At 36.9% G+C, this 27,402-nt stretch overlaps 1 protein-coding gene across 1 annotated transcript in view; it reads right to left on the bottom strand.

The window, feature by feature from the left end:
- LOC139318139 (pulmonary surfactant-associated protein A-like) overlaps window positions 1–27,145 on the bottom strand; it is a 57,201-nt gene extending 30,056 nt beyond the window's left edge. The window contains exons 1-2 of the mRNA XM_070945428.1: window positions 26,971–27,145; window positions 26,125–26,244 (exon numbers count right to left, since the gene is read on the bottom strand). Of these exons, the coding sequence (XP_070801529.1) occupies window positions 26,125–26,244; window positions 26,971–27,145 (295 nt within the window). The remainder of the gene's footprint in view (window positions 1–26,124; window positions 26,245–26,970) is intronic.
- Between the last annotated feature and the right edge of the window lie 257 nt (window positions 27,146–27,402).

Here is a 27,402-nt window from a genome sequence, read left to right as displayed (position 1 = left end):
ATATCTAGGGGTATACATAGCAGCTTCAAATACAAAATTATACAAAAACAATTATGAGGTACTCTGGCAGAAGGTACAGAAGGATATGGAAAATTGGAAAAAATTACAGTTGTCCTTATTGGGAAGAATTGCAGCAATTAAAATGAATGTTTTACCTAGATTTTTATTTTTGTTCCAAATGATACCTGTGCTTAAGAAAGATGAAAATCTGAGAGAATGGCAGAAAGGTGTTAATACTTTTATTTGGGCTGGGAAAAAACCTAGAATAAAAATGAAAATTATACAAGATACACGTGAAAGAGGGGGTCTTAAAATGCCTAATTTAAGATTATATTATGAAGCAGCGGTTTTATCACAAATCAGTGATTGGTTTAATTTAACTGAGGGGAGAATTTTGAATTTAGAAGGTTATGATTTGTTATATGGATGGCATGCCTATTTGTTATATGACAAAAAAGTGGATAAAGTATTTAAGGTTCATATATTAAGAAATGCTTTGTTAAGGGTTTGGAAAAAATATCAATATAAGTTAAATTATAAGATACCTTTATGGGCAAATCCTAGACATGCAATAGAAAATATAAGTATAGAACAAAAACAGGAGGTGATTACCTATAAAGAGCTTCTTATTATGGAAAGGGGGGTAATGTATTTGAAATCTTTAGATATACTGAGAGAAGAAGGTATAATTTATACATGGTTTCAGTATGGTCAACTTCAAGCTAGATGGAAGGAAGATCAAAAAATTGGCTTTGTGCAAAATGAGGAGAATTTGGTAAAACAAATTAGAGATCAAAAACAAATGCATATTAAAAGGTTGTATAATGCTTTATTGGAAATAGATTCTGAGACGGAATTGGTTAAAGACTGTATGATTAAATGGGCACAAAATTTTCAAGAGCCAGTAATGATGGAAACTTGGGAAAAGATTTGGATTAGAAATGTGAAATTTACACAAGCACAAAATTTAAGAGAAAATTTTTATAAAATGTTTTATAGATGGCATTTAGATCCTAAAAAATTATCATGTATGTATTCTAATGTGCAAGCTAAATGTTGGAGATGTGACTGTGATGATGCAACTTATTATCATATATGGTGGACTTGTAGAAAAATCAAAGCATTTTGGATAAAGATTTGGTGGGTGATGCAGAATATTCTTAAAAAGAGACTGAAATTTACTCCACAGTTGTTTTTACTGGGTATAACTACGGATTGTACAGTTGCAGAGACTAAATTGATTTTGAACTTGATAACAGCAGCAAGATTGTTGGTAGCACAATACTGGAAGAAGGACTTTTTGCCTACCATTGATGACTGGATATTGAAAGTAACTAATTTAGCTGAAATGGCTAAAATTTCAGCATATCTGAAGGATCATACACAAGAAAGGTATATACAGGACTGGAGAAGATGGATTGATTATATACAAAATAAGTATCAGACCAAAAAATATCAAATAGCTTATGAATGATTCCTTTTATTTGTATAAAGCGTTATATAAGTGACATTAGAAGTATTATGTTTAAGAAATAGGATTTTATATATGGGGGGTTAAGAATTTTTTTTTAGGGATGTTAGTTTAATGATTGGTTATGCAATTTAGATTATTGTTAAAGATCAATAGAAATACCTTGTGTTCTGCTCTGGGAAGTCGGGGAGGGGGAGGGGGGTTGGGGGGGGGTTGGGGGGAAAATATGTTTGTTTTTAAAACTTTTTCAATAAAAAAAAAAAAAAAGAATTTACAGGTTGAAATGGTAGAACCGCTTAAAGCTTTATTTTGTAAAATTCAATTAGGGGGAGGAGTTCCACCCTCCTGGGGAACAGCTTTTGTTTCACTGATTCCGAAGGAAGATCAAAATTGTATCAAACCTGAAAATTTTAGGCCAATTTCACTTTTGAACACTGATTATAAAATGTTTGCTAAGATATTAGCGAACAGATTAATGCCAGTTATGCAACAAACAATTCATAATGACCAATCAGGTTTTATAAAAGGGAGGCAAATGAAATATAATGTTAGACAAATTGTAAATTTATTGGAATATCTGGAAAAAAACAACCACGTCCCTGCAGCGTTCATATTTTTGGATGCAGAGAAGGCATTTGATCGATTGAATTGGCAATTTTTGTTTTAAGATAATAGAAAAAATGCATTTTGGAGAGCATTTTATACAATCAATTAGAGCAATATATCAGGAACAAACAGCACAAATAATAGTTAATGGAGGCTTAACAGATGCTTTTAAAATTGAGAAAGGTACAAGGCAGGGCTGTCCTTTGTCTCCATTGTTGTTTATTTTAACTTTAGAAGTTTTGTTGAATAAGATACGTGACTCTGATAAAATAAAAGGAATTGTAATTACACAGCAAGATTATAGATTAAGAGCGTTTGCAGATGACTTGGTTGTTACTTTATCTCAACCTACAGAATCGGCTCCACATATGTTGGACATAATAGGTCGATATGGTAAGGTATCTGGATTTAAAGTAAATCAACATAAGACAAAGATGATAACTAAAAATATGTCCATATCTCAAAGAGAAAATTTAGGGAGAATAACGGGGCTTGAAATAGTTAAATTTAAGAGTATATATTGCAGCCTCAAACACGAAATTGTTTAAAAATAATTATGAAGTTCTTTGACAAAAAGTACAGAAAGAAATGGAAAATTGGAAAAAGCTACAACTATCATTACTGGGAAGGATAGTAGCAATAAAAATGAATGTTTTACCTAGGTTCTTATTTTTGTTTCAAATGATACCAGTGCTTAAGAAAGACGGAAATTTGATGGAATGGCAGAAAGGGGTTAATGCTTTTATCTGGGGTGGGAAGAAACCAAGAGTGATACTGAAAATTATACAGGATATACGTGAGAGAGGAGGTCTTAAAATGCCTAATTTAAGATTGTACTATGAAGCGGCTGTTTTATCACAAATTAGCGACTGGTTTAACTTAACTGAAGAAAGAATGTTAAACATAGAAGGTTATGATTTGTTATATGGATGGCATGCTTATTTGTTATATGAAAAAAAGTGGATAAAGTGTTTAAGGGTCATATACTTAGAAATGCGTTGTTGAGGGTTTGGAAAAAGTATCAATATAAGCTAAACTATAAGATACCCATATGGGCAAATCCCAGACATGCAATAGAAAATATAAGTATAGAGCAAAAAACAGAGGTGATTACTTATAAAGAGCTTCTTCTTTTGGAAAGGGGTAAACTGCAATTGAAATCTTTAGATGTATTGAGACTTCCGGTTGGCACCGCAGGCTCATTCATGACCACCAGCCCTGCGTCCCGTAAAAGCCGTTTTGACAGCGCAAATCAGCTGTCAAATGGCTGAAAAAACTCTCCTTCGGGAAAAGAAGGAGAGGAGAACCGGTGGGCGAGAGGAGAGCCCCCCCCGAAAGCCCTCTGGATCATTTCCAGAGGCTTGGAGGGTGTGAGCTCCTCAGGCAGCCCGCCAAGAAGCTCCGGAGCCAGGACGTCCCTGCAAAAGCAGGGCGAGAAGCTGCGATCCGATCCTGCTTTTAAAACGTGATTTTGACTGATCCCAAGCGCAGGCAGAGCGGAAAACAAGAGAACAAGCCTTAAAAATACAGAGCTTAACTCCAAAGTTACTTTGTTTCGATCTGAATCTTGAGCTGAAGGCGGAAGATGGCGTCTTTGTCAGGGCTTTGAAAGTGACAGCCTGAAATGAAAGTGCTTGAGAACTTTGCGCTGGGAGAGTGGATTAGCTGCCTATTAACTGCTGGGAACGGAGAGTGCGGAGGGAAGAGAACAAGGAGGAAAAAAAACTACTTTGTCTGGCAACTCAGAGACTTTAATTTAACATCTTTAAAGACTTTGTCGCTTTTAAAGAAAAGGGGGGGGAGGAAAAAAATGGCTTCTAAGCAAGTGAAACCAGGAGTTGCTAAAGGAGGGGGAGGCGGTGACACAGAAAGCACAACTTCCGGCTGGTTCACAGAGCCAGACCCAGAGTCAAGACACAGCACTTAATGATTTTAAGGAAGCTATGAAAGAAGCCATGAATAATCAAGCAATAGCAATGAGAGAAGCAATGAACAATTTAACTTTACTTGTTGAAGGGAAATTTAAGAAAATAGAGGAAGATATAGGTTCGATCAAGGGAGCAGTTGCAAAAGAGCATGATAAAATAAGAGATGATATTGTTTTTGCTGTATCAGGACTCTCAAATCTTGTTATCCAGCTTGATGGGAAAGTTGAAGAAATTAATGAAGCCAATTTAAATCTGGAGAGTAAAATGTGTGATGTCATGACTAGAACAGAGAAAGTGGATGATGAATTGGTAATGTTACAATACAGATCTATGGAGTTTGCTCTGAGACTGAGAGGCCTGAAGGAAAATAGCAAAGAAAATTTAAAAGACATTTGTGCTGATGCTATGGCTGAGATAATTAAAGAAAAACCAGAAGATGTGGCAATCCAAATTGACAAAATTTACAGGGTTAATTCCTGGTTGGCAAAACAAAGACAGCTGCCACGAGATGTGGTGATTTATTTCACAACTAGGAGGATCAGAAATGAAATTTTACAAGCTTCTTACAATAATAAAGTTCAGATGGCTGGGCAGGAGGTGGTGGTTTTGAAAGAGATTCCTCCAAAGATGTTGAGGAGCAGGAAAGACTTTGGCTTTTTGGTAAATGAGCTGAGAAATCAACAAGTGGCATACAGATGGGACGTTCCAACTAGCCTAATAGTGACTTATAAAGGAGAAAGATACCGATTAAACACAGTTTGGAAGGCAAAAGATTTTTATGTAAACGTGTTACAGGCTGGATAACCACCCTAATCGGGGGTGGGGGAAGGAAGAAAATGGAGATGATACAACAAGGAAAAGATGGAAAACAGATACAAACCTACGCTGCAGCTGCAGCTGGAGGAAGTATTATGGAAGAAGATTTGGATCTTGGGGGTTTACCCCCAACTTTGGAACCACCTAAGAATGGAGAGCCGAAAACACTACGACTGACCTGAGCAACTTATAAATTGCAACAACAACAACCAAAAGGGCAACAATCTCAAGATTCATCTCTAGTAGTACAAAAAACAGAAGCAGTGGGGGGAGCTAGGCCGAAGAGTAAGGTGGAGGAGGAGCTTCAGCTGATGCTTACAAAGCTTCGAAAGGCTAAAGATGGCAACTAAATTCCTATCTTGGAATGTTAATGGCCTAAACTCTCCACAAAAAAGAAAGAAAGTATTTCACTACTTGAAACAATTTAACAACGATGTTATTTACTTACAAGAAACACATATTAGATTATCAGACCAAAAATATTTGATAAATTCAAGATTAGGTACAAACTTTGTGGCATCAGCGCCAGAGAAGAAAAATGGATTAGTCATATATGTAAGGAAAGGACTATCAGCTAATTTAATTGAGGCGGATGATCAAGGAAGATATATTGCAATTGAGTTATTGACACAGTCTGGAAAAATGCTTCTTATCGGAATATATGCCCCTAACCAGCAACAAGACAAGTTTTATAAATTTTTACATACTAAAATAATACAGTGGGATTATAAATCTTTTATACTAATGGGTGACTGGAATGGAGTAATTGATACGCAGAAAGATAAAAAAAGCTTATCAAAGACTTCAGCATGTGCAAAACTACCTAAATCTTTTCTTGATATGATGGAAAATATAGAATTGAGAGATATCTGGAGAGAACGTAACCTGGAGGAAAAAGATTTTTTTTTTAATTGCAAAAGTTTTACAATTACATTTTCACCCCTTTCCCCCCCCCCTCAACCCACCCCAACCTCCCTAACCCTCCCTAACCCTCCCCTCCCCCCGGACTTCCACACAGTATACTCATATCAAATAACCCCCCCCCTTTATATAAAACTTATATAAAACTTGAACCCCTCCCTCCCCCTTAATTTTCTTTTTTATCTTCATTACATTAACATATTTCTATCTTAATATATCATTTTCAAATAAAAGCTATTTGATACTTCCTAGTTTGGTATTTGTTCTGAACATAATCTATCCACTTTCTCCATTCCCATTCATAAGTCTCTTGTGAACAGTCTTTTAGATATGCTGAAATCTTCACCATCTCTGCAAAAGTGGCCATCTTCATAGTCCATTCCTCGATAGTGGGCAAAACTTCATTTTTCCAGTATTTACCTATCAATAATCTTGCTGCTGTTATCATATACAATATCAACTTTGTTTCACCCAATGTAAAACCCTTAACTATACCCAGTAAAAACAGTTGTGGAGAAAAATGAATTTTTTTCTTAAACACATTCTGCATAACCCACCAAATTTTTATCCAGAAAGCCTTAACTTTCCTACAAGTCCACCAAACATGATAATATGTAGCATATGTAGATTTTTTTCTGATAGACATCAATCCTTCTCCAGGATTGATTTTATACTAATCACAAATGATTTTATTTCCAGGGTGAAGAAGACGAAGATATGTCCAAGAACTTTAACTGATCATAGTCCAGTCTGGATTGAATTTGAACAGGAGAGGGGAGAAAGGAGGTCTTGGAGGTTGAATGAAAACTTATTTAGATATGGACTTCCGGTTTGCTTGCCTTCGGCGACGACGGTGCCTTTTGAAGGACCGCCAGCCCCGCCGCCTGTAGAGCCGCTTCATGATCGAGAAGCGGCTTGAAAACTTCAAAATCCTAAGGATTGTTGGAGGAGAGATAGCAGGGCACAGGTCGAGCCCCTGTAACCCCCCAGGGAATTGATTCTGGGGAGGAAACAGGCGCGGCTCCCTCCCAACCTGCTGAGACTCCGGGCGGCGTGGGACGATTCTGCCTTTGCAGAACAAGCCGGCAGCAGTAAACATTTAAAGCGAAAGGAACCAACCTGTACAAGCAGCGGAAATATACTTGAACCCTGAAACTCGGAATCGCAAGTATTAGCGCTTTGTTGACTTTTTAAGAAAAAATGCGAATGAGTGAAAGTGACTTGAAAAAATATGGCGCTCAGCATTAGAATTAACGAGTCAGCGAATGTGAATTGGTGAAGTCATCTTGCTTTGTTACAAAGTTACCAAGTTGCTACAAAGTTGCTTCGCTTGTAACAAGAGAAACAAGAGAAAAATTTCTCCCCTTTTAATACTTGACTTTGTTTTACTCCAGTTCCTATTTGATTAAATCTGGGGGACTTTTTTAGAAGTCTCTGTGGAGGTGGGAAAGGAAAACGGACTTCCCTCTTCAGAAAAACTAGCTTACGTGGCAGGATGGCCTCAAAGAAGCAGGAAGGGAAAGCAGCAGGGGGGGGGATCCCCCACACACAAACATGAAATGCAGCTTTTCCCTCTGCTCAACAGTTACAGACTCAGAAAAAAGATTTTGATGTGGGAGATTTAAAAGAATTTATTTCTAAAGCTTTGGATGATAAATTTCAAAAATCCCAACAGGAAATAGATGATAAACTTCAAAAGTCTCAACAGGAAATTATGCAGGAAATTAATGAAGTTAAAGATATGGTGAAACAGAATCAAAACAAGGTGACTAAAAAAATATCAGAGGTGGCGTCTGGCCTTGCAGAATTTATTATTAAAGTTGATTCTAAAGTGGAAGAATTTAAATCAGAAGTCAATGTTAAGATGAAAGACAATGATTATAAAATTTCTGATGTTGATGACAAAATGCAGAGTCGAAAATGAAATTGTTATGATGCAATTCAGGGCAATGGAATTTGCAATAAGGCTTCGAGGAATCAGAGAAGATGACAGACAGGATTTGAGACAGGTTTGTGCTGAAGCTCTGGCTGTGATTTTAAAAATTAATCCTGATGTGGTTTTTTACAAAATAGATAAAATTTACAGAGTGAATTCTTGGGTGGCCAGACAAAGACAACTGCCTAGAGATGTGGTCATATATTTTACGGATAGAGCAATAAGAAATGATATCCTGCAAAAATCTTTTCATACTTCTGTGCAAGTGGGGGGCTCACAAATTGGAATTTACAAAGAACTACCACCTAAAATGCTGAAAACCAGAAAAGATTTTGGCTTTCTTATTAAAGAATTGCAAAATCAACAGATACCATTTCGGTGGGATGCCCCAACTGGTATAATTTTGAGATACAAGGGAGAAAGACATCGTTTGAACACTGTGGAGAAGGCGGAGCATTTTTACACTGTTATTTTTAAAGAAAGAACACCATCTCCACGTACATCCACAGTTTTGGAGATTAAGGAGAGTGATAAGAAGCAACTTCAACAAGAACCGCAAGGACAGTCTAAGCAGGAACCAGAGGAAACGCAGGGCGCTGAAGGAGGTTTTCTGGATGAGCCTTTGTTGGAATCTTCTCCAATCTTGGACCCGGTTCGGATGGTTGAAGTTAAGGATCAGCGTATAACTCGAGCAAAATCTAAGCAACTTAAAGAAAAGCAGCAACAGGAAAGACAAGATAAAAAGGGAGCTAAGAGTACTACACAAGAGACTGGAGCCATGGGGGGAGCAAGACCGAAGATTCCAGAAGACATTCGGTTATTCTGCTCTTTGCTCCAGAAAGATAAAGATGATGATTAAGTGTTTATCTTGGAATGTGAATGGGTTGAATTCAGCACAGAAAAGGAAGAAACTATTTGCATATTTGAAACAATTTAATAATGATATAATTTGTTTACAAGAAACGCATATCACAACTCAAGACCAAAAATATTTGATAAATTCCAAATTAGGAACACATTTTATATCTTCAACTTTGCAAAAAAAGAATGGTGTGGTTATTTATGTAAATAAAAAATTAACAGCTAAAGTTATAGAAGCAGATGAAGATGGTAGGTTTATAGCAATTGAATTGCTTACAGCAAATGGCCAAATTCTTCTGATTGGAATTTATGTTCCCAATCAACAACAGGACCATTTCTATAAAATGTTACATACTAAAATACTACAATGGGACTACAGATCTATTTTAATTATGGGAGATTGGAATGGAATAATTGATTCTAAATTAGATAAAAAGAACTTGGCGAAGTCTAGGATCAGATTACCACAGACTTTTTTTGATATGAAAGAAGACTTGGAACTAAAAGATATTTGGAGAATACATAATCCAAAAGAACTGGACTATACTTTTTTTTCTGACAGACACAGATCCTTCTCTAGGATTGACTTCATTTTGTTGTCAGATGATTTACTTGTCAAGACAAAAAGAACAAAGATTTTTCCAAGAACTTTGACTGACCATAGCCCAGTATGGATAGAAATTGAGATAGGCAAGACTGAGAGACGCTCTTGGAGACTAAATGAAAACCTGTTCAGATATGAAAAAAATATAATAGAACTTAAAAAGCACTTGAAAGAATTTTTTGAAATAAATTTGAATAAAGGTACCCCAATTGAAATTGTGTGGGATGCAAGCAAAGCTTACATGAGAAGGGTGCTTATTTATATGAACTCTAAACATAGACTGATTCGACAAAAGAAAAGATCTGAATTGGAAGCAGAAATAAAGAATAAAGAACAGCTACTTATTAAAAACCCAACAGATGAAAGAATACGTGGTGCTATAAAACTTTTGAAAGACCAATTTCAAATGCTTATGGCGGAACAAGTTGCAACAAACTTACAATATGCGAAGCATAATACATTTTGTAATGCCAATAAACCGGGCAGATGGTTGGCCTATACATTGAGGAAAAAACAGAGTATATGGACTATTGATAGTATTGATATTGGAGGGAAAGAAATTTTTCAACAAAAATTAATCAAAGAAGCTTTTGTGGATTATTACACTAAACTATATGCTAAAGAGGATGTGCAGAATGGACTTATAGAAAAATATTTAAATGATAAAAGAGTTACAAAAATTACTGATCAACAAAAGGAAAGAATGAATTATCCTATAACAGAGGAGGAGATAATAGTAGCAATTAAACAATTAAAAACAGCCAAAGCTCCTGGAACGGATGGTTTGACTGCAGTGTATTATAAAACTTTGCAAGCAGAAATGCTGGAACAACTTAGAGATCTATTTTGTAATATTCAACAAGGGGGTAAAATACCCCCATCATGGACAACAGCTTATATATCTTTGATACCAAAAGAGCAAGCAGGTCCTAAAAGACCGGAGAATTACAGACCAATATCTCTTCTGAATACTGATTATAAAATTTATGCAAAAGTATTAGCCAACAGGTTGATGCCAGTAATCCAAAAGGTGATTCATGATGATCAAGCGGGATTTATCGAGGGTAGATACATGAAGGATAACGTAAGGCAAGTAATAGATTTATTGGAATATCTTGAGAAGAATAAACAGATTCCTGCAGTGCTGGTTTTCTTGGATGCAGAGAAGGCCTTTGATAGAGTGGACTGGAATTTTCTACTAAAAACTTTTAAAAAGATGGATTTTGGGGATCAATTTATACAGGCGATCTCAGCAATTTATCAAGAGCAAAAGGCACAGATTATTATTAATGGAAGTTTGACAACAGAGTTTAAAATTGAAAAAGGAACAAGACAGGGATGTCCGCTGTCCCCACTTTTATTTATTTTAACACTAGAAGTTTTGTTAAATACGATACGGGACTCTAATATCTTGAAAGGTATAATGATAAGGCAAGAGGATTACAGAATAAAAGCATTTGCAGATGATCTGGTTGTTACCCTAACACAGCCAATGGAATCAATAATCCTGATGAAGGACATTATACAAGACTATGGTAAAGTTTCAGGTTTTAGATTGAATCAAAAAAAACCTAAGATGATAGTTAAAAATATGACACAAGATCGTAAACACAAGCTTGAGAGGTGGCAGGTTTTGAGATTGTACCAAAGGTAAAATATCTAGGAGTTCAGGTTGCAGAATCAAACACAAAATTGTTTCAAAATAATTATGAGGTGTTGTGGCGAGAGTTGCAGAAAGATATGGAGACTTGGAAAAAACTGCAGCTGTCCCTACTTGGAAGAATAGCAGCAGTTAAGATGAACATTTTGCCAAGATTTCTTTTTTTGTTTCAAATGATTCCGGTGCTTAAAAGTGATAAACAACTGAAAGTGTGGCAAACTGGAGTGAATAAGTTTGTCTGGAACGAGAAAAAACCGAGAGTGAAATTGAAAATTATGCAAGACGTTCCAGAAAGGGGAGGTCTTAAACTTCCAAACCTACAGTTATATTATGATGCAGCAGCTTTGACTTTAACAAGTGATTGGTTTGGAAGGAAAAAGACTGGAATATTGAATATAGAAAGTTTTGATCTTGAATTTGGATGGCATGCTTACTTATTTTATGATAACAAAGTGGATAAAGTATTTAAAAGCCATATACTAAGAGACTCTTTGATGAGAGTTTGGAAGAAGCACCGACTCAAATGGGATTATAAATTACCGCTATGGCTGGATCTTGGTCATACTTTGTGGAATACAAATATAATGTCACTCGGGGGGGTTTTATACAAAGAGGTTCTTTTTACAGATGCGGGCAGATGGCAGCTGAAAACACTACAGACACTGTTGGCTGAAGGGATTAATTTAACTTGGCTACAATATAATCAATTACAATTGAGATGGAAAGAGGACCAAAAAACTGGTATTATGTTGCATGAGGAAGAATTGGTTAGACATATAAAAGAGAAAGGTCCAATGCATATTAAAAGGCTTTATAATGTTTTGTTAGAAAGGGATTCAGAAACTGAATTAGTTAAAGATTGTATGATTAAGTGGGCACAAAATTTTGAAGAACCAGTGATGTTGGAAACATGGGAAAAAATTTGGGTTCAGAATGTAAAATTTACACAGTCGCAGAATCTGAGGGAAAACTTTTATAAAATGTTTTATAGATGGCACTTAGACCCCAAAAAATTGTCGTGTATGTACCCTAATGTTCAGCCAAAATGTTGGAGATGTGACTGTTTAGATGCTACATATTATCATGTTTGGTGGACTTGTAGGAAAGTTAAGGCTTTTTGGATAAAAATTTGGTGGGTCATGCAGAATGTTTTAAAGAAAAAAATTCAATTCTCTCCACAACTATTTTTATTGGGTATAGTTAAGGGTTTCACATTGGGTGAAACAAAGTTGATATTGTATATGACAACAGCAGCAAGATTATTGATAGGTAAATACTGGAAAAATGAAGCTTTGCCCACCATCGAGGAATGGACTATGAAGATGGCCAGTTTTGCAGAGATGGCGAAGATTTCAGCATATCTAAAAGATTGTTCACAAGAGACTTATGAATGGGAATTGAAAAAGTGGATAGATTATGTTCAGAACAAATACCAAACTAGGAAGTATCAAATAGCTTTCATTTGAAAATGATATATCAAGATAGAAATATGTTAATGTAATGAAGATAAAAAAGAAAATTATAAGGGGGAGGGAGGGGTTCAAGTTTTATATAAATTTTATACAAAGGGTTTTTTTTTTTACTTGATATGAGTATACTGTGTGGAAGTCCAGGGGGAGGGGAGGGCTAGGGAGGGTTAGGGAGGTTGGGAAGGTTGGGGTGGGTTGGGGGGGGGGAAAGGGGTGAAAATGTAATTGTAAAACTTTTGCAATAGAAAAAAACTTATTTAGATATGAAGAAAATGTAAAGGAGCTTAAAAAACAGATGAGAGAATTTTTTGTTATTAACATGAATAAGGGTATTCCTATGGAAATGGTTTGGGATGCTAGTAAGGCTTATATGAGGGGTATCTTAATACATATGAATAATAAATATAGATCAAAACAACAGAAGAAGCGTAAAGAGTTAGAGGAAGAAATAAAAAAGAAAGAACAATTACTTATATCTAATCCAGGCGATAAGAAAGTAAAAGAAACAATAAGCATACTACGAGGGCAATTTTTGTTTAAAATAGTAGAAAAAATGCACTTTGGGGAGTATTTTATACATTCAATTAGAGCAATATATCAGGAACAAACAGCACAAATAATAATCAATGGAGGTTTAACAGATGTGTTTAAAATTGAGAAAGGTACGAGGCAGGGTTGTCCATTGTCGCCATTGTTGTTTATTTTAACTTTAGAAGTCTTGCTGAATAAGATACGTGATTCTGACAAAATAAAAGGAATTGTAATTAGACAGCAGGATTATAGATTAAGAGCGTTTGCAGATGACCTGGTTCTTACTTTATCTCAACCTATAGAAGTGGCTCCCTATATGTTGGATATGGTAGCTGAATATGGTAAAGTATCTGGATTCAAAGTAAATTTACACAAGACAAAGATGATAACTAAGAATTTATCTATAACTCAAAGAGAAGAGTTAGGGAGGATAACGGGGTTTGAAGTAGTTAAAAAGGTTAAGTATTTAGGAGTATATATTGCAGCCTCAAATACGAAATTGTATAAAAACAATTATGAAATTCTTTGGCAAAAAGTACAGAAAGAAATGGCAAAATGGAAAAAGTTACCACTATCACTACTGGGAAGGATAGCAGCAATAAAAATGAATGTATTACCTAGGTTTTTATTTTTGTTTCAAATGATACCAGTGCTTAAAAAAGATGGAAATCTGATGGAATGGCAGAAAGGGGTTAATACTTTTTTTTGGGCTGGGAAGAAACCAAGAGTGAAACTGAAAATTATACAGGATATACGTGAGAGAGGAGGTCTTAAAATGCCTAATTTAAGATTGTATTATGAAGCTGCAGCTTTATCACAAATTAGTTGTCACAAGTAAATGCCTTATTCTCTAATAGAGGAATTGTATATATACGGGGTATCAGGGGTTAATTTATTCTTCCTCCCTTAATATATTCATATGTAACCACTCCCATCCTTTACTCCGCCTTGTTAATATAAAAGGAGATGTATGTACCTCCTCCTTGCTTCTATCTACAATCATTCAGAGAATATAGAATGCCTACTGTAAATAAATAGTGTTATGTTTGAATACTTCATTCTTGAATCATTTATTGAGTCTGATCCTTAAAATTACGCAACAATCTGGTAGCAGAGGATGGTTGAATTGACTCAATAAAAATCAGATATGCCTAAGAGAGAAAACTCCAGAAACAGAAGAGAAAGACCCAACACCAGGGCACATAATAAAGAGATGGAAACGGATCAAGAAATGATCGATGAATCCACAACTATAATAACAAAAGAATCTGAAGACTGCACTACAGACGAGGAGATAATTGATGAAACTGATGACCAAGAAGAGAACGAGATAGAAAACAACGAACTCAGATCAGAGATACTGAGACTTTTGAAAAGCCAAAAGGATGACGAAAATCTCATCGCGAACCTCCAAGACATCATAAAAAACAGCGGAGCAGCGAGAGAAAAACACATCGTAACAGATGAATCTAAAGAACTAAAAATGGTGAGCGAATTGCCTGTAGATAAGAATATAACAAAAAAGAAGACTAACGGTCCCGCACAAAATTTTGAATGGCAGCCATCTTGGTTTCAACAGACCACTAAGATGAGCGAAGCAGAGCCAATCAGAAAACAGAATTCAAAATGTCTGGCGTGAAAAGCCCTACATAATGCAAAAAGCAAAAAAGAAAAAATTTACTCTTCAGAAGAATCTGACACAGACATCGAAGAAACTTCAATCGAAACGCAAATAGAATCAGCAATGAAAACTCTTTTTGCAACATTCGGTCCAAAATTAAGAATTACAAAAGAATCAACGAAAGCTAGCAATCAAGGAATAAAGAAAAGGCAAGCAAGCAAGCAAACATCTCAGAATCTACCCGCTTCTATCCAAACGACGAGAGCACCGACGCCTGAACCCAGAGAACCCTGCAAATACTCCCCCACGCCACAGATGATTCCAGGAACCAGAGATCTCAACAAGAACTATTTCAGCGAAAAGAAACAAGCGCCAGTCGTCACCTGGACACCCAAGATCGAACCGGAGACCGAGTCATCGGAAGAAGAACACTACGAGGGAGCTGCAGCAGCGAGAACGTCTTCCGACAGCTTCAGAAGCGAAATGAGCAACGCGCATGCGCAAACATACGCAGACAACTACGGAGGACATGAAGAGCAGAGAGAGCCATTCAGACTCATTGCAAGCATACCCACACCATTCTGCAACTATCAACATTTGCAAGATCACGGACTACCTCCAGTTGTAAGTAATGGAACAAATAATATTGGGAACTTGCCCAATGATTTCCCAAAACTGAGAATAGATGGTATTAATTTGCAGGAATGGTGTCAACAACTTCAGGTTGTTTTTCTAAAAGAGAACTTATTATTCTTTATAACTAACCCCCCCCAAAAGACCTTGGACTCTAAAATTGGACTGCCTGCACCACAGAGCATTCTACTTATTAATATCTAGTATATCTCCTGCTATGTACCATAGTATTAAGCATAACTTGACTGTCTCAGAAATTATTCAATGCATGTTTAAATTGTTTCATAGTGAAAGTGTAGCAACTACTACAAGAATGTCTAAAGATTTCTTCTCAGCTAGGATAAAACCTGGGGTTACTATAAGTGAACATTTGATATCTCTAAACAAAATCAGAGCAGAGCTACATTTAAGGGGAGAGATAATTTCAGATCAAACAATGAAAAGTGTTATCATTAATTCATTAGACCCATCGTGGGATAACTATATATCACATTTAGACACAATTAATTTAGGATACTTATCCATAGAAAATTTATCAAATAAGCTAATAGCTGAAGATAATTCAAGAAGGAGTCGCTGTAATAATCACATAGAACATAGACAAAGTAAGAGAGTAGTATTTCAAGAGAAATATCGAGAATCAATTGAATGTCACAATTGTGGATCCAAAGAACATTGTAGAAGAGATTGTCCTAAATTCCTTAGAGAAAGGCAAAAACATGACTATAGAAGTAGATACCATAACAGACAATCATCCATTGATAGACATAGATATAGAAGCTCACCTAATTACAGAGAACATAGAGGGGGGAGGGATAATTCGAGAGATAGAAAATCAGGATCACTAAATGGATTAAATAAACATAATACAACTAACATACAACATTCAGGGGATAATGATTGGCTCATTGATTCTGGGGCAACTAATCACAAAACACATAACAAAAATATATTATCTTCATTTATAGAAGACAAATTTGTAATTAAGGTAGCCAATCAAGAAAAAGTCCAAGTTATTGGTAGAGGAAATGTAAACTTACCCGGTCTAGGAAAAATAGAGGGGGTATTATTAATACCAGAAATACCTCGTAACATACTTAGTGCAATAAAACTAAGTAGAGATTCTGACATAAATATAGTATTCTCAAAAGGAAAAGCAACACTGGAGAAAAACAAAACAAGCTTGGGTAGTGTGATTATCAAAGGAGGTCTACCATATTTGGTTATAAAAGAAAAATGGTTACACAATATTGATTCTAACATGGAAGATGACAATAACATAGAAAATGAAGACAATAGCAATAGTGATAATGAGGAACATGAAACAATTCATAACCACAAAGACACATCTATTAATGACACATCCAATAACAAAAAACCTACAATTGGAAAGCCAATCCACGATGAATGTGCACATATTTTACATAGAAAATTGGGACATGCTAGTTTTCCTGTAGTACAAAAAATGATTGAACATGCTGAAGGTGTTAAAATAAAAAATTGTAAAAATTATTTGTAATGCTCAGTATGTAAGTCCACAAAACTCAGAACTAATCCCAAACCAAGAAAGGCAACAAGATCAACTAATCAAATTTTTGATTTGGTACATATGGATCTGGTTGGTCCATTAACACCATCAATCACATATAGAAAATGATACTTTCTGACTATTGTAGATGACTATAGTCGTTACGGATTTGTCTACACTTTAAAACACAAAGATGAAACATTTCAAAAATTTAAAGAGTTTTACAAACGTGTAGAAACACAACATAATATTAAAATAAAACAAATCATGACAGATAGGGGATCTGAATTCATGTCAAAAGAATTCTCCCAATGGCTAAAAAACAAAGGGATGCTACAATTCACGTCTAGCCCTTTCTCTGCATTTCAAAATGGAGTGGTAGAGAGAAAGAACTCGACACTACAAACCATGATTAGGTGCACATTAGAAGATGCTGGCTTAGGAAAACAATTCTGGTCAGAAGCGTTACAATATTCCAATTATACACAAAATAGAACTTGGTCCAGCATTATAAACAAGACACCATACGAATTAATGTACAATAGAAAACCCAAAATAACACACATGCACATATTTGGAGTCACAGCGGATGTACACATACCAAAACAATTGAGGCGTAAAGGAGAGAACGTATCCAGAAGACTTAGATTCATGGGATACGAAACAGGCACAAAAGGGTACAGATTTATTGATAATAACAACAAATTTATAATTTCTAGAACAGCTGTATTTCATGAACAGGCCAATTGGTCTAAAATACATCTTAATGAAATATTCCCAACCACAAATTTAGACACTGAGCATCAAAATATAATAAGTAGAGAAGAACTCAATCACAACACACATAGAAACAAAAATAAAACATGGACAAATAGTCAACACAGAATAAAAACAGATTCATTAACAAAAAAAGAGGCAAGATACCTACACGATAACGATAGCAAACCAGAAAAAACAATCAGATGTAACAGAAATCAAGTGCCAAGCAAATACAAGGATTACATAATGTACATGAATAGTGAAGCATCAACGCCAAACACATACGAAGAAGTATTAAAGCTCCCCATTGAAGAAAGAAAAAAATGGGAACTAGCCATGGCCAAAGAGATGGACAGTTTACGAGAATTAAGTGTATTTACACCTACCCCTGCACCTAAGGACAAAACTATTATAGGCACCAGGTGGATATTTAAAATTAAAAATCTGGAAGAAGGCAACACATTATATAAAGCTAGATTAGTTGCACAAGGTTATGCTCAAAAATATCCTGAGGATTACACAGACACATACTCTCCCACAGTAAGGACTGAGAGTGTTAAGACAGCTTTAGTTATAGCATCTGCACTTAACCTTGATGTATTTCAATATGACATACAGACTGCGTATCTACACGCAAAACTTGATAAAGAGATATATGTAAGAGCACCTCATAGTCAATACACAAACAAAAATGAAACTTGGTTAGTGAATAAAAGTTTGTACGGATTAAAACAATCTGGCAAACGTTGGTATGAATGTTTAGTCAAAGTACTCAAAACTATGAATTTCAATGCCACCACTGCAGACAACTGTTTCTTTGTCAAAAAAGAGGGTGATTCTCTAGAATTTGGGTTAATTTATGTGGATGATATTTTATATATCGGTAAACATAAAGAAAAAAGAGATACATTTGTAACAAAACTAAATGAACATTTTTCTTTAAAATCATTGGGAAAGGTAAATAAATATCTTGGAGTTCAAATCAGTAAAACCAAAAAAGGATTTAAACTTTCCCAGAAAGATAAAATTATAGAACTCCTAAACAAATGTAATTTGAATGATGCTAAGACTTGTGACACTCCTATGAAAACAGATTTCTTAAGAAACATGGATGAATCATCCCCTGAATTTAAGGATAATACGCTTTACAGATCAGTCATTGGTTCCCTTTTGTATATCTCTAATTGGACTAGACCTGATATTGCTTTGCCCCTCAATCTGTTATCCAGGTATGTTAGCAAACCCTTAATGTATCATTGGGAAGCCGTTAAAAGAATATTAAGATATTTAAAGCACAGCTTAGACTTCTGTTTACTACTGGAACCTAATAATGTTAAAGAGCCCATCCTCACTTGTTACGCTGATACGGATTGGGCAGGTGATACCATATGTAGAAAACGCACATCAGGTTATATATTTTTTCTTAACGATTGTCCAGTCTACTGGTATACTGGAAAACAGGATTTAGTAGCTACATCAACAACCGAGGCAGAATATGTTTGTTTGTCTAAAGCCTCCAACAATCTTGTATGGTTTAATGATTTATTATCAAATATTTGGAAAAATCCTTCATTACCATTTATCATACATGAAGATAACAAAGCTGCTATTGAGATATCTAGATCTGATGCTATTGGTCAAAGATCCAGACATATAGATATCAAATTCAAACACGTAAGACAATTATCTCAAGATGGATTTATTAAAGCAGTTCACTGTGAAACATCAGAACAAATAGCTGACATATTGACTAAGCCTTTGCCATCTAAACAACACAAATATTTAACTTCTAAATTACAAGTTTTGTATTGTTCTGAATCTGAATGTAATTATTGCTGTATATCGAATCGGCATTTAGAGGGGGATTTGTCACAAGTAAATGCCTTATTCTCTAATAGAGGAATTGTATATACACGGGGTATCAGGGGTTAATTTATTCTTCCTCCCTTAATATATTCATATGTAACCACTCCCATCCTTTACTCCGCCTTGTTAATACAAAAGGAGATGTATGCACCTCCTCCTTGCTTCTATCTACAATCATTCAGAGAATATAGAATGCCTACTGTAAATAAATAGTGTTATGTTTGAATACTTCATTCTTGAATCATTTATTGAGTCTGATCCTTAAAATTACGCAACATTAGTGACTGGTTTAACTTAACTGAAGAAAGAATGTTAAATATAGAAGATTATGATTTGTTATATGGATGGCATGCTTATTTGTTGTATGAAAAAAAAGTGGATAAAGTGTTTAAGGGTCATATACTTAGAAATGCATTGCTGAGGGTTTGGAAAAAGTACCAATATAAGCTTTGAGCCTTGGTAGGACAGTGGTCTAAGGCACCCTGTTATTAAGAACAGCTGTCTGCAATTACTGCAGGTTCGAATCTCGCTAAGGCTCAAGGTTGACTCAGCCTTCCATCCTTTCTAAGGTAGGTAAATTGAGGACCCAGTTGTGGGGGCAATAAGCTGACTTTGTATAAATATACAAAAGGATAAAGGCTATTGCTGAGCACATTGTAAGCCACCCTGAGTCTCCGGAGAAGGGCAGCATATAAATCAAATTAAAAAAAAAAAAAAGCTGAACTACAAGATACCTATATGGGCAAACCCCAAACATGTAATAGAAAATATAAGTACAGAGCAAAAAATAGAGGTGATTACTCATAAAGAGCTTCTTCTTTTGGAAAGGGGCAAGTTGCAATTGAAATCTCTAGATGAATTAAAAGAAGAAGGGATAATTTTTACTTGGTTTCAGTATGGTCAGCTCCAAGCTAGATGGAGGGAGGATCAAAAAATTGGGGTTATGCAAAATGAGGAAAATTTGGTGAAACAGATTAGAGATCAAAGTCAGATGCATATTAAAAGGTTGTATAATGCATAACTGGAAATAGACTCAGAAACTGAATTGGTTAAAGATTGTATGATTAAATGGGCACAAAACTTTCAGGAACCAGTGCTGATGGAAACGTGGGAAAAGATTTGGGTCAGAAATGTTAAATTTACGCAAGCACAAAATTTGAGAGAGAATTTTTATAAAATGTTTTATAGATGGTACTTAGATCCTAAGAAATTATGTATGTACTCGAATTTGCAAGCTAAATGTTGGAGATGTGAATGTAATGATGCAACCTATTATATATGGTGGACTTGCAAGAAAATCAAGGCTTTTTGGATAAAAATTTGGTGGGTGATGCAGAACATTTTGAAAAGAAGGTTGAAATTTACCCCTCAATTGTTTCTATTGGGTATAACTACAGACTGTACAGTTTCAGAGACTAAATTGATTTTGAACTTAATATCAGCAGCTAGGCTGCTGGTAGCTCAATATTGGAAGAAGGACTCTTTGCCTACTATTGAAGAGTGGATATTGAAAGTAACAAACCTAGCAGAAATGGCGAAAATCTCGGCGTACTTGAAGGACCACACGCAAGAAAGATACGTATCGGAATGGAGAAGATGGATTGATTATATTCAAAATAAGTACCAGACAAGAAAATATCAAATAGCTTATGAATGACTGTTAGTATTAGAAGTATTTGGTTATCGGTAGTGGAGTTAAGGTTTCAGTGGGGGAGGTAGTACTTTGAGGATAAGTAGATTAATCTAGTTTATATTTGACTAAATGAAATACCTTGTATTTTGCTCTGGGAAGTCGGGGGGGGGGGAGGGGGGGATGAAGGGGGGCAAAGGGTGGGTGGAACGGGGGGGGGGAATTTTTTCTTTTTTGTAAAACTTTTCAATAGAAAAAAAAAATCTTTAGATGTATTAAAAGAAGAAAGGATAATTTATACTTGGTTTCAGTATGGTCAGCTTCAAGCTAGATGGAGGGAAGATAAAAAAATTGGTGTAATGCAAAATGAGGAAAATTTGGTGAAACAGATTAGAGATCAAAGTCAGATGCATATTAAAAGGTTGTATAATGCTTTATTGGAAATAGATTCAGAAACGGAATTGGTTAAGGATTGTATGATAAAATGGGCACAAAACTTTCAGGAACCAGTGATGATGGAAACATGGGAAAAGATTTGGGTCAGAAATGTTAAATTTACGCAAACACAAAATTTGAGAATTTTTATAAAATGTTTTATAGATGGCACTTAGATCCTAAAAAATTATCATGCATGTACTCGAATTTGCAAGCTAAATGTTGGAGATGTGAATGTGATGATGCAACCTATTATCATATATGGTGGACCTGTAAGAAAATCAAGGCATTTTGGATAAAAATTTGGTGGGTGATGCAGAACATTCTGAAAAAAAGGTTGAAATTTACTCCTCAATTGTTTTTACTGGGTATAACAACGGATTGTACAGTATTAGAGACTAAGTTGATTTTGAACTTAATATCAGCAGCAAGGCTGTCGGTAGCGCAATACTGGAAGAAGGACTTTTTGCCTACTATTGAAGAGTGTATACTGAAAGTAACGAACTTAGCAGAAATGGCGAAAATCTCAGCGTATTTGAAGGACTATACACGAGAATCGGAATGGAGAAGATGGATTGATTATATTCAAAATAAGTATCAGACAAGAAAATACCAAATAGCTTATGAATGAACGTTAAGTATTAGAAGTATTATGTTATCTATAGTGGAGTTAAGGTTTCAGGGGGGGATTTAGTAGTCTTGAGGATAGATAGGTTAATTTAACTTATGATTGTTAATTGAAATACCTTGTATTTTGCTCTGGGAAGTCTGAGGGGGAGGGGAGGGAAAGGGTGGGGGGAATATTGGGGGGGGAAATTCTTTTTTCTGTAAAACTTTTTAATAAAAAAAAAAGATTCTAGAAAAAGAGCAACGAAGATGATTAAGGAGCTGAAGGCTAAAATATATGGCAAACAGTTGCAGGAATTGGCTATGTCAAGTTTAATGAAGGAATAGGAATGACATGATAGTAGTCTTCCAATATGCGAGGGGTTGTCACAAAGAAGAGGGGGTCGACCTACTCCCAAAAGCCCCTGAAGGCAGGATAAGAAGAAATGAATGGAAGCTTATCATGTAGAGAAGCAACCTAGAACTAAGGAGAAATTTCCTACCAGTGAGAACAATTAATCAGTGGAATGACTTACCTCCAGAACAGGGGTGGGTTCCAAATTTTTTTACTACCGGTTCTGTGGGTGTGGCTTGTTTGGTGACCATGACTTGGTGGTCAAGTGACCATGGAAGTGGCTTGGTGGTCATGTGACTGAGTGGACATGGCAAGGTGGGGCAGCACCTTGCTTTGAGTGACATCAAGTTGGCCACGCCCACTCAGTCACATGACCAATGCTGCAGAGACAGGGTGATTTCCCACATACCTCCCCCTCCCCTTGGGCTGACAAAATAAAAGCCTATCTGCCAAGCAGCCCGGACTGGAAAACGCATGGCTGGGGCAGAGGAACATTTAACAACCTCCAAACTGTTGCTGCAAACCTGGGTTTTGTTTTGGCTTTTTTTTTTTTGTTTTTTGCCAGAAGCCCCTCAGAGATGCACTATTTTTTTACCGAACAATTTCTGCACCACCAAATCTTACTGTACCTCATTGTTGTGGCGCTGCTTGTTGCTGCTTTGGTCGTCAGGGCTGCCCAAGTAAAGAATTGCACTGTCTCAGTTTAGGGCGACTGTGAGGAGCAAGAAGGGAAGCCAAGGCGCTCACCCCACAGCGGCCAACTTCGCACGCTCTTGCTCCCGTGCATGCTTTCCTGCTCTGATCCGGCGTACACAAAGAGTGTGAAGGGAGGCAGACACCGCGCCGAGAATCCAAGAGCAAAAGTAGCAGCAGCAAGGGTCCTTCCACAGTCCCCTCCCAGGTGACAGCCAGGGCTTTGCTGCCTCGTCTTTTCCTCAGAGACGTGGAGTCCTTGCGGAGGGACACACACCCCTGTCTCCCCCACTACTTTTGCTCTCGGCTTCTGCCAAACTCATTGTTGGGAGCGTCAGGCTAGCCCCTGAATGTACAAGAAGTCTTGGGCAAAGTTCTTAAAAAGTTCAGCCAAGTCTTCTCCTCCTTCTCGGCCTTAATGTGTGTGAGCAAACACACACACCATGAGGTGTGTGCTACTCTGCGTGTTTGCTCTGTGATATGAGGCGAAGAAGGAGAAAACTTGGCCGCACTTTGAAAGAGTCTTTGCCCAAGACTTCTCGTATATTCAGGGGCTAGCCTGACGCTCCCAACAATTAATTTGGTGGTGATCTAAGGAAATGTCTTCCAGCTCTTCAAGATAAACTTTTAAGTGTGTGTGTGTGTGTGTGTGTGTCCCTCCACAAAGACTTGGAGGCAGACACCGCACCTCTGAGGAAAAGAGGAGGCAACGAAACCCTGGCAGTCACCCGGGATGGGACCACACACACACACACACACACACACATATGCCCCTGTCACCCTTGCTGCTGCTACTTTTGCTCTCGGCTTCTCGGCGCGATGTCTGCCTCCCTTCACACTCCTTGCACACACCGGAGTGGAGCAGGAAAGCATGCATGGGAGCAAGAGCGTATGAAGTTGGCCGCTGTGGGGTGAGCACCTTGGCTTCCCCTCTTGCTCCTCACAGTCGCCCTGAGCTGAGCTGGAAAAAGCTGCTTCCATCATCCCCATGTTCTTTGCACATGCGCACCCCATTGGACTTGCAAGGCAATGGGATGCGCATGCGCGAAGAACATGGCGGCAACGAACATGGTAGCCGGGGCAAGCGAATGGTGACCGGGGGACTATTTCAGGGGTGTGGCCAGCCGGCCATTGCTACCAGTTTGGCGACCTTCACCAAATTTCCGCCAATGGTACGCACAAACCAGTGCAAACCAGTAACAACCCACCACTGCTCCAGAACTTGTGGATGCTCAATCATTGGAGGTTTTGAAGAAGAATAGCCGTTTGTCCAGAATAGCATAGGGTCTCCTGCTTCAGCAGAGATTGGACAATATTCTGACTTAGTATCCCAGGAGGTGCCTTATTTGAGCTGAGAAGCTGGGTCAGACCTAGTTAATCCTTGGATAGGAGCTACCTAATAATTTTCCTGGAGAAGAAAGCAAAACTAAAACCCACATATTCGAAGAAGGCAGTGGCAAATTGTCACAGAAAACTACATACAGTAGATATGTATGTCATGCCATCAAGAGTTGATCCTGACTTGAAAGATCACATTCATGGTTAGTATTGGATACTTAATTATTATATAGGCTTAGTTTCACACAAAGTGTTTTCCACTACCTAATGTTTTTCTTTAGGGAACTAGTTTTTTCAACAGACAGAATTCAGAGTGTTGGAGGAAATAACCCTTTGTTTTGAATTGGTCAGCATAGGAAGCATAGCTGTAGCGCAGAATTCCCTTCTTCTGTTCTGTCCCTGCTTGACTTGAGTGTGTCTTTCTTTGGTCCTACATTTCTCAATTACTGAAAAATCATTTTGAGACTTCTTTTTGCACTGTCCCATAGGCATTCTTATTAAGAACAGTTCTCCTACCCATTAAAGCAGTCTGACTTTCCCCCAAATTTCTGCATGAGTTTGAAAATGTGTTGCCACAACTGTGGCCATTAGAACAATTTTTACCAGTGGTCTCCTTAAAGCAGCCATCCCCTTTTTTTCCCTTCTCAAAAGTTGGTCTCCTTTAGTGAGTATCAGAGGTGCTGTATCTGCATGAACTCCTAATCACTTTTCTGAATTATTTTTCACTTATTCAAAACCATGGTATCAAAGTACAGCTTTAGTAACACACTCAATAGAACTATCACTGTAGTTCAAGGTTGAACTATGGAGACCATGATACGGTCTGAGCTTGGTTGATTTCTTGCAGATTTGCTAGCAGGAGGTGGGGTTTGTGGACTGGAGGAGGGAGAGGAGGAGGAAGAGAAGGAGGGGGAACAACTGTGGGGTCCTCAGTGCTCTCTATGCTTACTTCCGCTTGCAAAAGTTTCATTAGCTGATTACATCATAAATGTTTGCAAGCAAACAGCCAAGTTTAGAGAACACCAAGGATGCCATAATGATATACTCCCAGCCAGGTATAATGATATTGTTGTGGAATGGAAGGACTAAAAAACATTCCCAGGCCAGTCAGAGACAGTTTATTGCGCAAGGTTCAGAGCCAGATTTGTACCTGAAGCTTTGAACAAAGAAAGAACTCTGATACAATGGTTTTTATACATTTCTAAGACAAAGGATTCAGTGAGATCATACATTTTCCATATATGATTAATCATGAGATCATACATCCGATTTTCCTTCTATGGTTACATATACTTGTTAATAAGTTCATCTAATTACTTAAAGCATTAATCTTAGTTTATAAGTTTATTTTAGCCACACAACTTTTCTTAAGTGCTCAGAGTCGCTAATGGGAGAGTTACTACTGTCCTTGGGTAAATTCATTAGATTAAGTAACTCTTAGTAACATATAGGTCTTTGTGTCATTCACAGTCAGGTCACTCAGATGTTTTTCTATATAGCAGTCCTTTCCTTGACATCTAGGTATCAGAAGATATATTACCACTTAAAAGGGTTTAACTGTTTGTTAATGTAATTTCCAACAAGCACTTTCCTCTCTTATAATAATGTGAATAGATAGGGTCTCTCAGAGTTCATGTATCCAAGCACATCTTCCCCTTATAATAATGTGAATAGAGAGGGTCCCCCAGAGCCAATATATCTGACTCTGTATGATTCCTATTTTATTCACATTATTTCTTTTATCTACATTATTCTTTATTTGCTCTTTACCTCAATATTAGTGACATAATATTAGGGGGAGATCAATTAATTGGTGGGGCCTTGAAATCACAACAAAAGCAATAATTCTCCAACTACCTTCTGGCCCAGGGGGTCCATGGTCTCCTTTCTCTCCTGTTTCACCTTTCAGCCCTCTTGATCCTGGAAGCCCATCTCTTCCAAGAGCACCTGGCAAACCATTGGGGGGTCCCATGGGGCCTGGGAAGAAACAAGGAATTGCAAGCTGAAAGTAGAGTGTATTCATTTTTTTATTATTGTAAAGAAACAGATTAAGACATTATTTTAAATAAATAAATAAGAAGCATTGACAGCAATTAAAATAAAGAATAAATTCAAGGCTGCGAATAACTTTCAAGAAACAAACACTTCAGAACTGAATGGTCTCTCTCTCTCTTTGTATTTATCATCTATCTATCTATCTATCTATCTATCTATCTATCTATCTATCAATCATCTATCTCAGAGAGAGAGAGAGAGAGAGAATGATCTTGGAAGGATTAGAAATCCACAGTTCAGATATTCTAGATATAACAATAACAGAGTTGGAAAGGACCTTGGAAGTCATCTAGTCCAATCCCCTGCTCACGCAGGAGACCTTCTTTCTTTATTTCTTCATAATATAAATATGTGCAGTTGTGGGATTTCACCACAGAGAAACATCTCTCCTTTAGTTGCAATAATGTATTCATCCATGCTCAGACTGTAGAGGGAAGAAGCCATCAATCCCAGTGGGCATACTCTGATTTTACTGTCATTTTAGCAAAATGATGGCACAAGATTTCTACAGTCATAGCCAACTGAGCCAATCTCATCACTTAAGGAAGCTTCACTACTACCATCCATTGCTGTTCTCTACAATTTGAGTAATGTGAATCAGTTGCAGACCCGTTCTCTATTCTTAAGAGTAGAACATATATACAATACCTGGTGGTCCTGGATCCCCTTTCATGCCATCCCGTCCATCTCTTCCAGGTATCCCATTAGCCCCTGGGGTCCCTGGGATTCCTGGAGCCCCTGAACATTTCCCCTCCTGCCCATGACATGGTGGGAAAAAAATAGCCAGTACTGATGCCACATAAAGCAACATCAATGATGTCATTTTTGCTTAGCTGGAAACAAAGAAAAAGAATGTGCATTAACATTTTGTAGCATTGCTGGACAAGAGATGCCCATCGTATTACCCATTCCAAACCCTAATTATAACATTTCAAATGGTACGTTCACCTACTCACAGCTGCTTGTTCCCATTACGTTTATCTGACCCAGTAACAGAAAGTTGCGGTAGGGAAAGTGCACCACAGAATTCAGCAGAACAAAGTAAAATAAATATTGCCATGCAAAATGTAATAGGTTATC

This window comes from Pituophis catenifer, unplaced genomic scaffold (assembly GCF_029215685.1).
Source record: "Pituophis catenifer annectens isolate HBS135680 unplaced genomic scaffold, rPitCat1.0.hap2 SCAF_6, whole genome shotgun sequence".
In the NCBI taxonomy this organism is placed as follows: domain Eukaryota; kingdom Metazoa; phylum Chordata; class Lepidosauria; order Squamata; family Colubridae; genus Pituophis; species Pituophis catenifer.
Note: the sequence above shows the minus strand (reverse complement) of the source record. Positions and strands in the feature narration are given on the sequence as shown.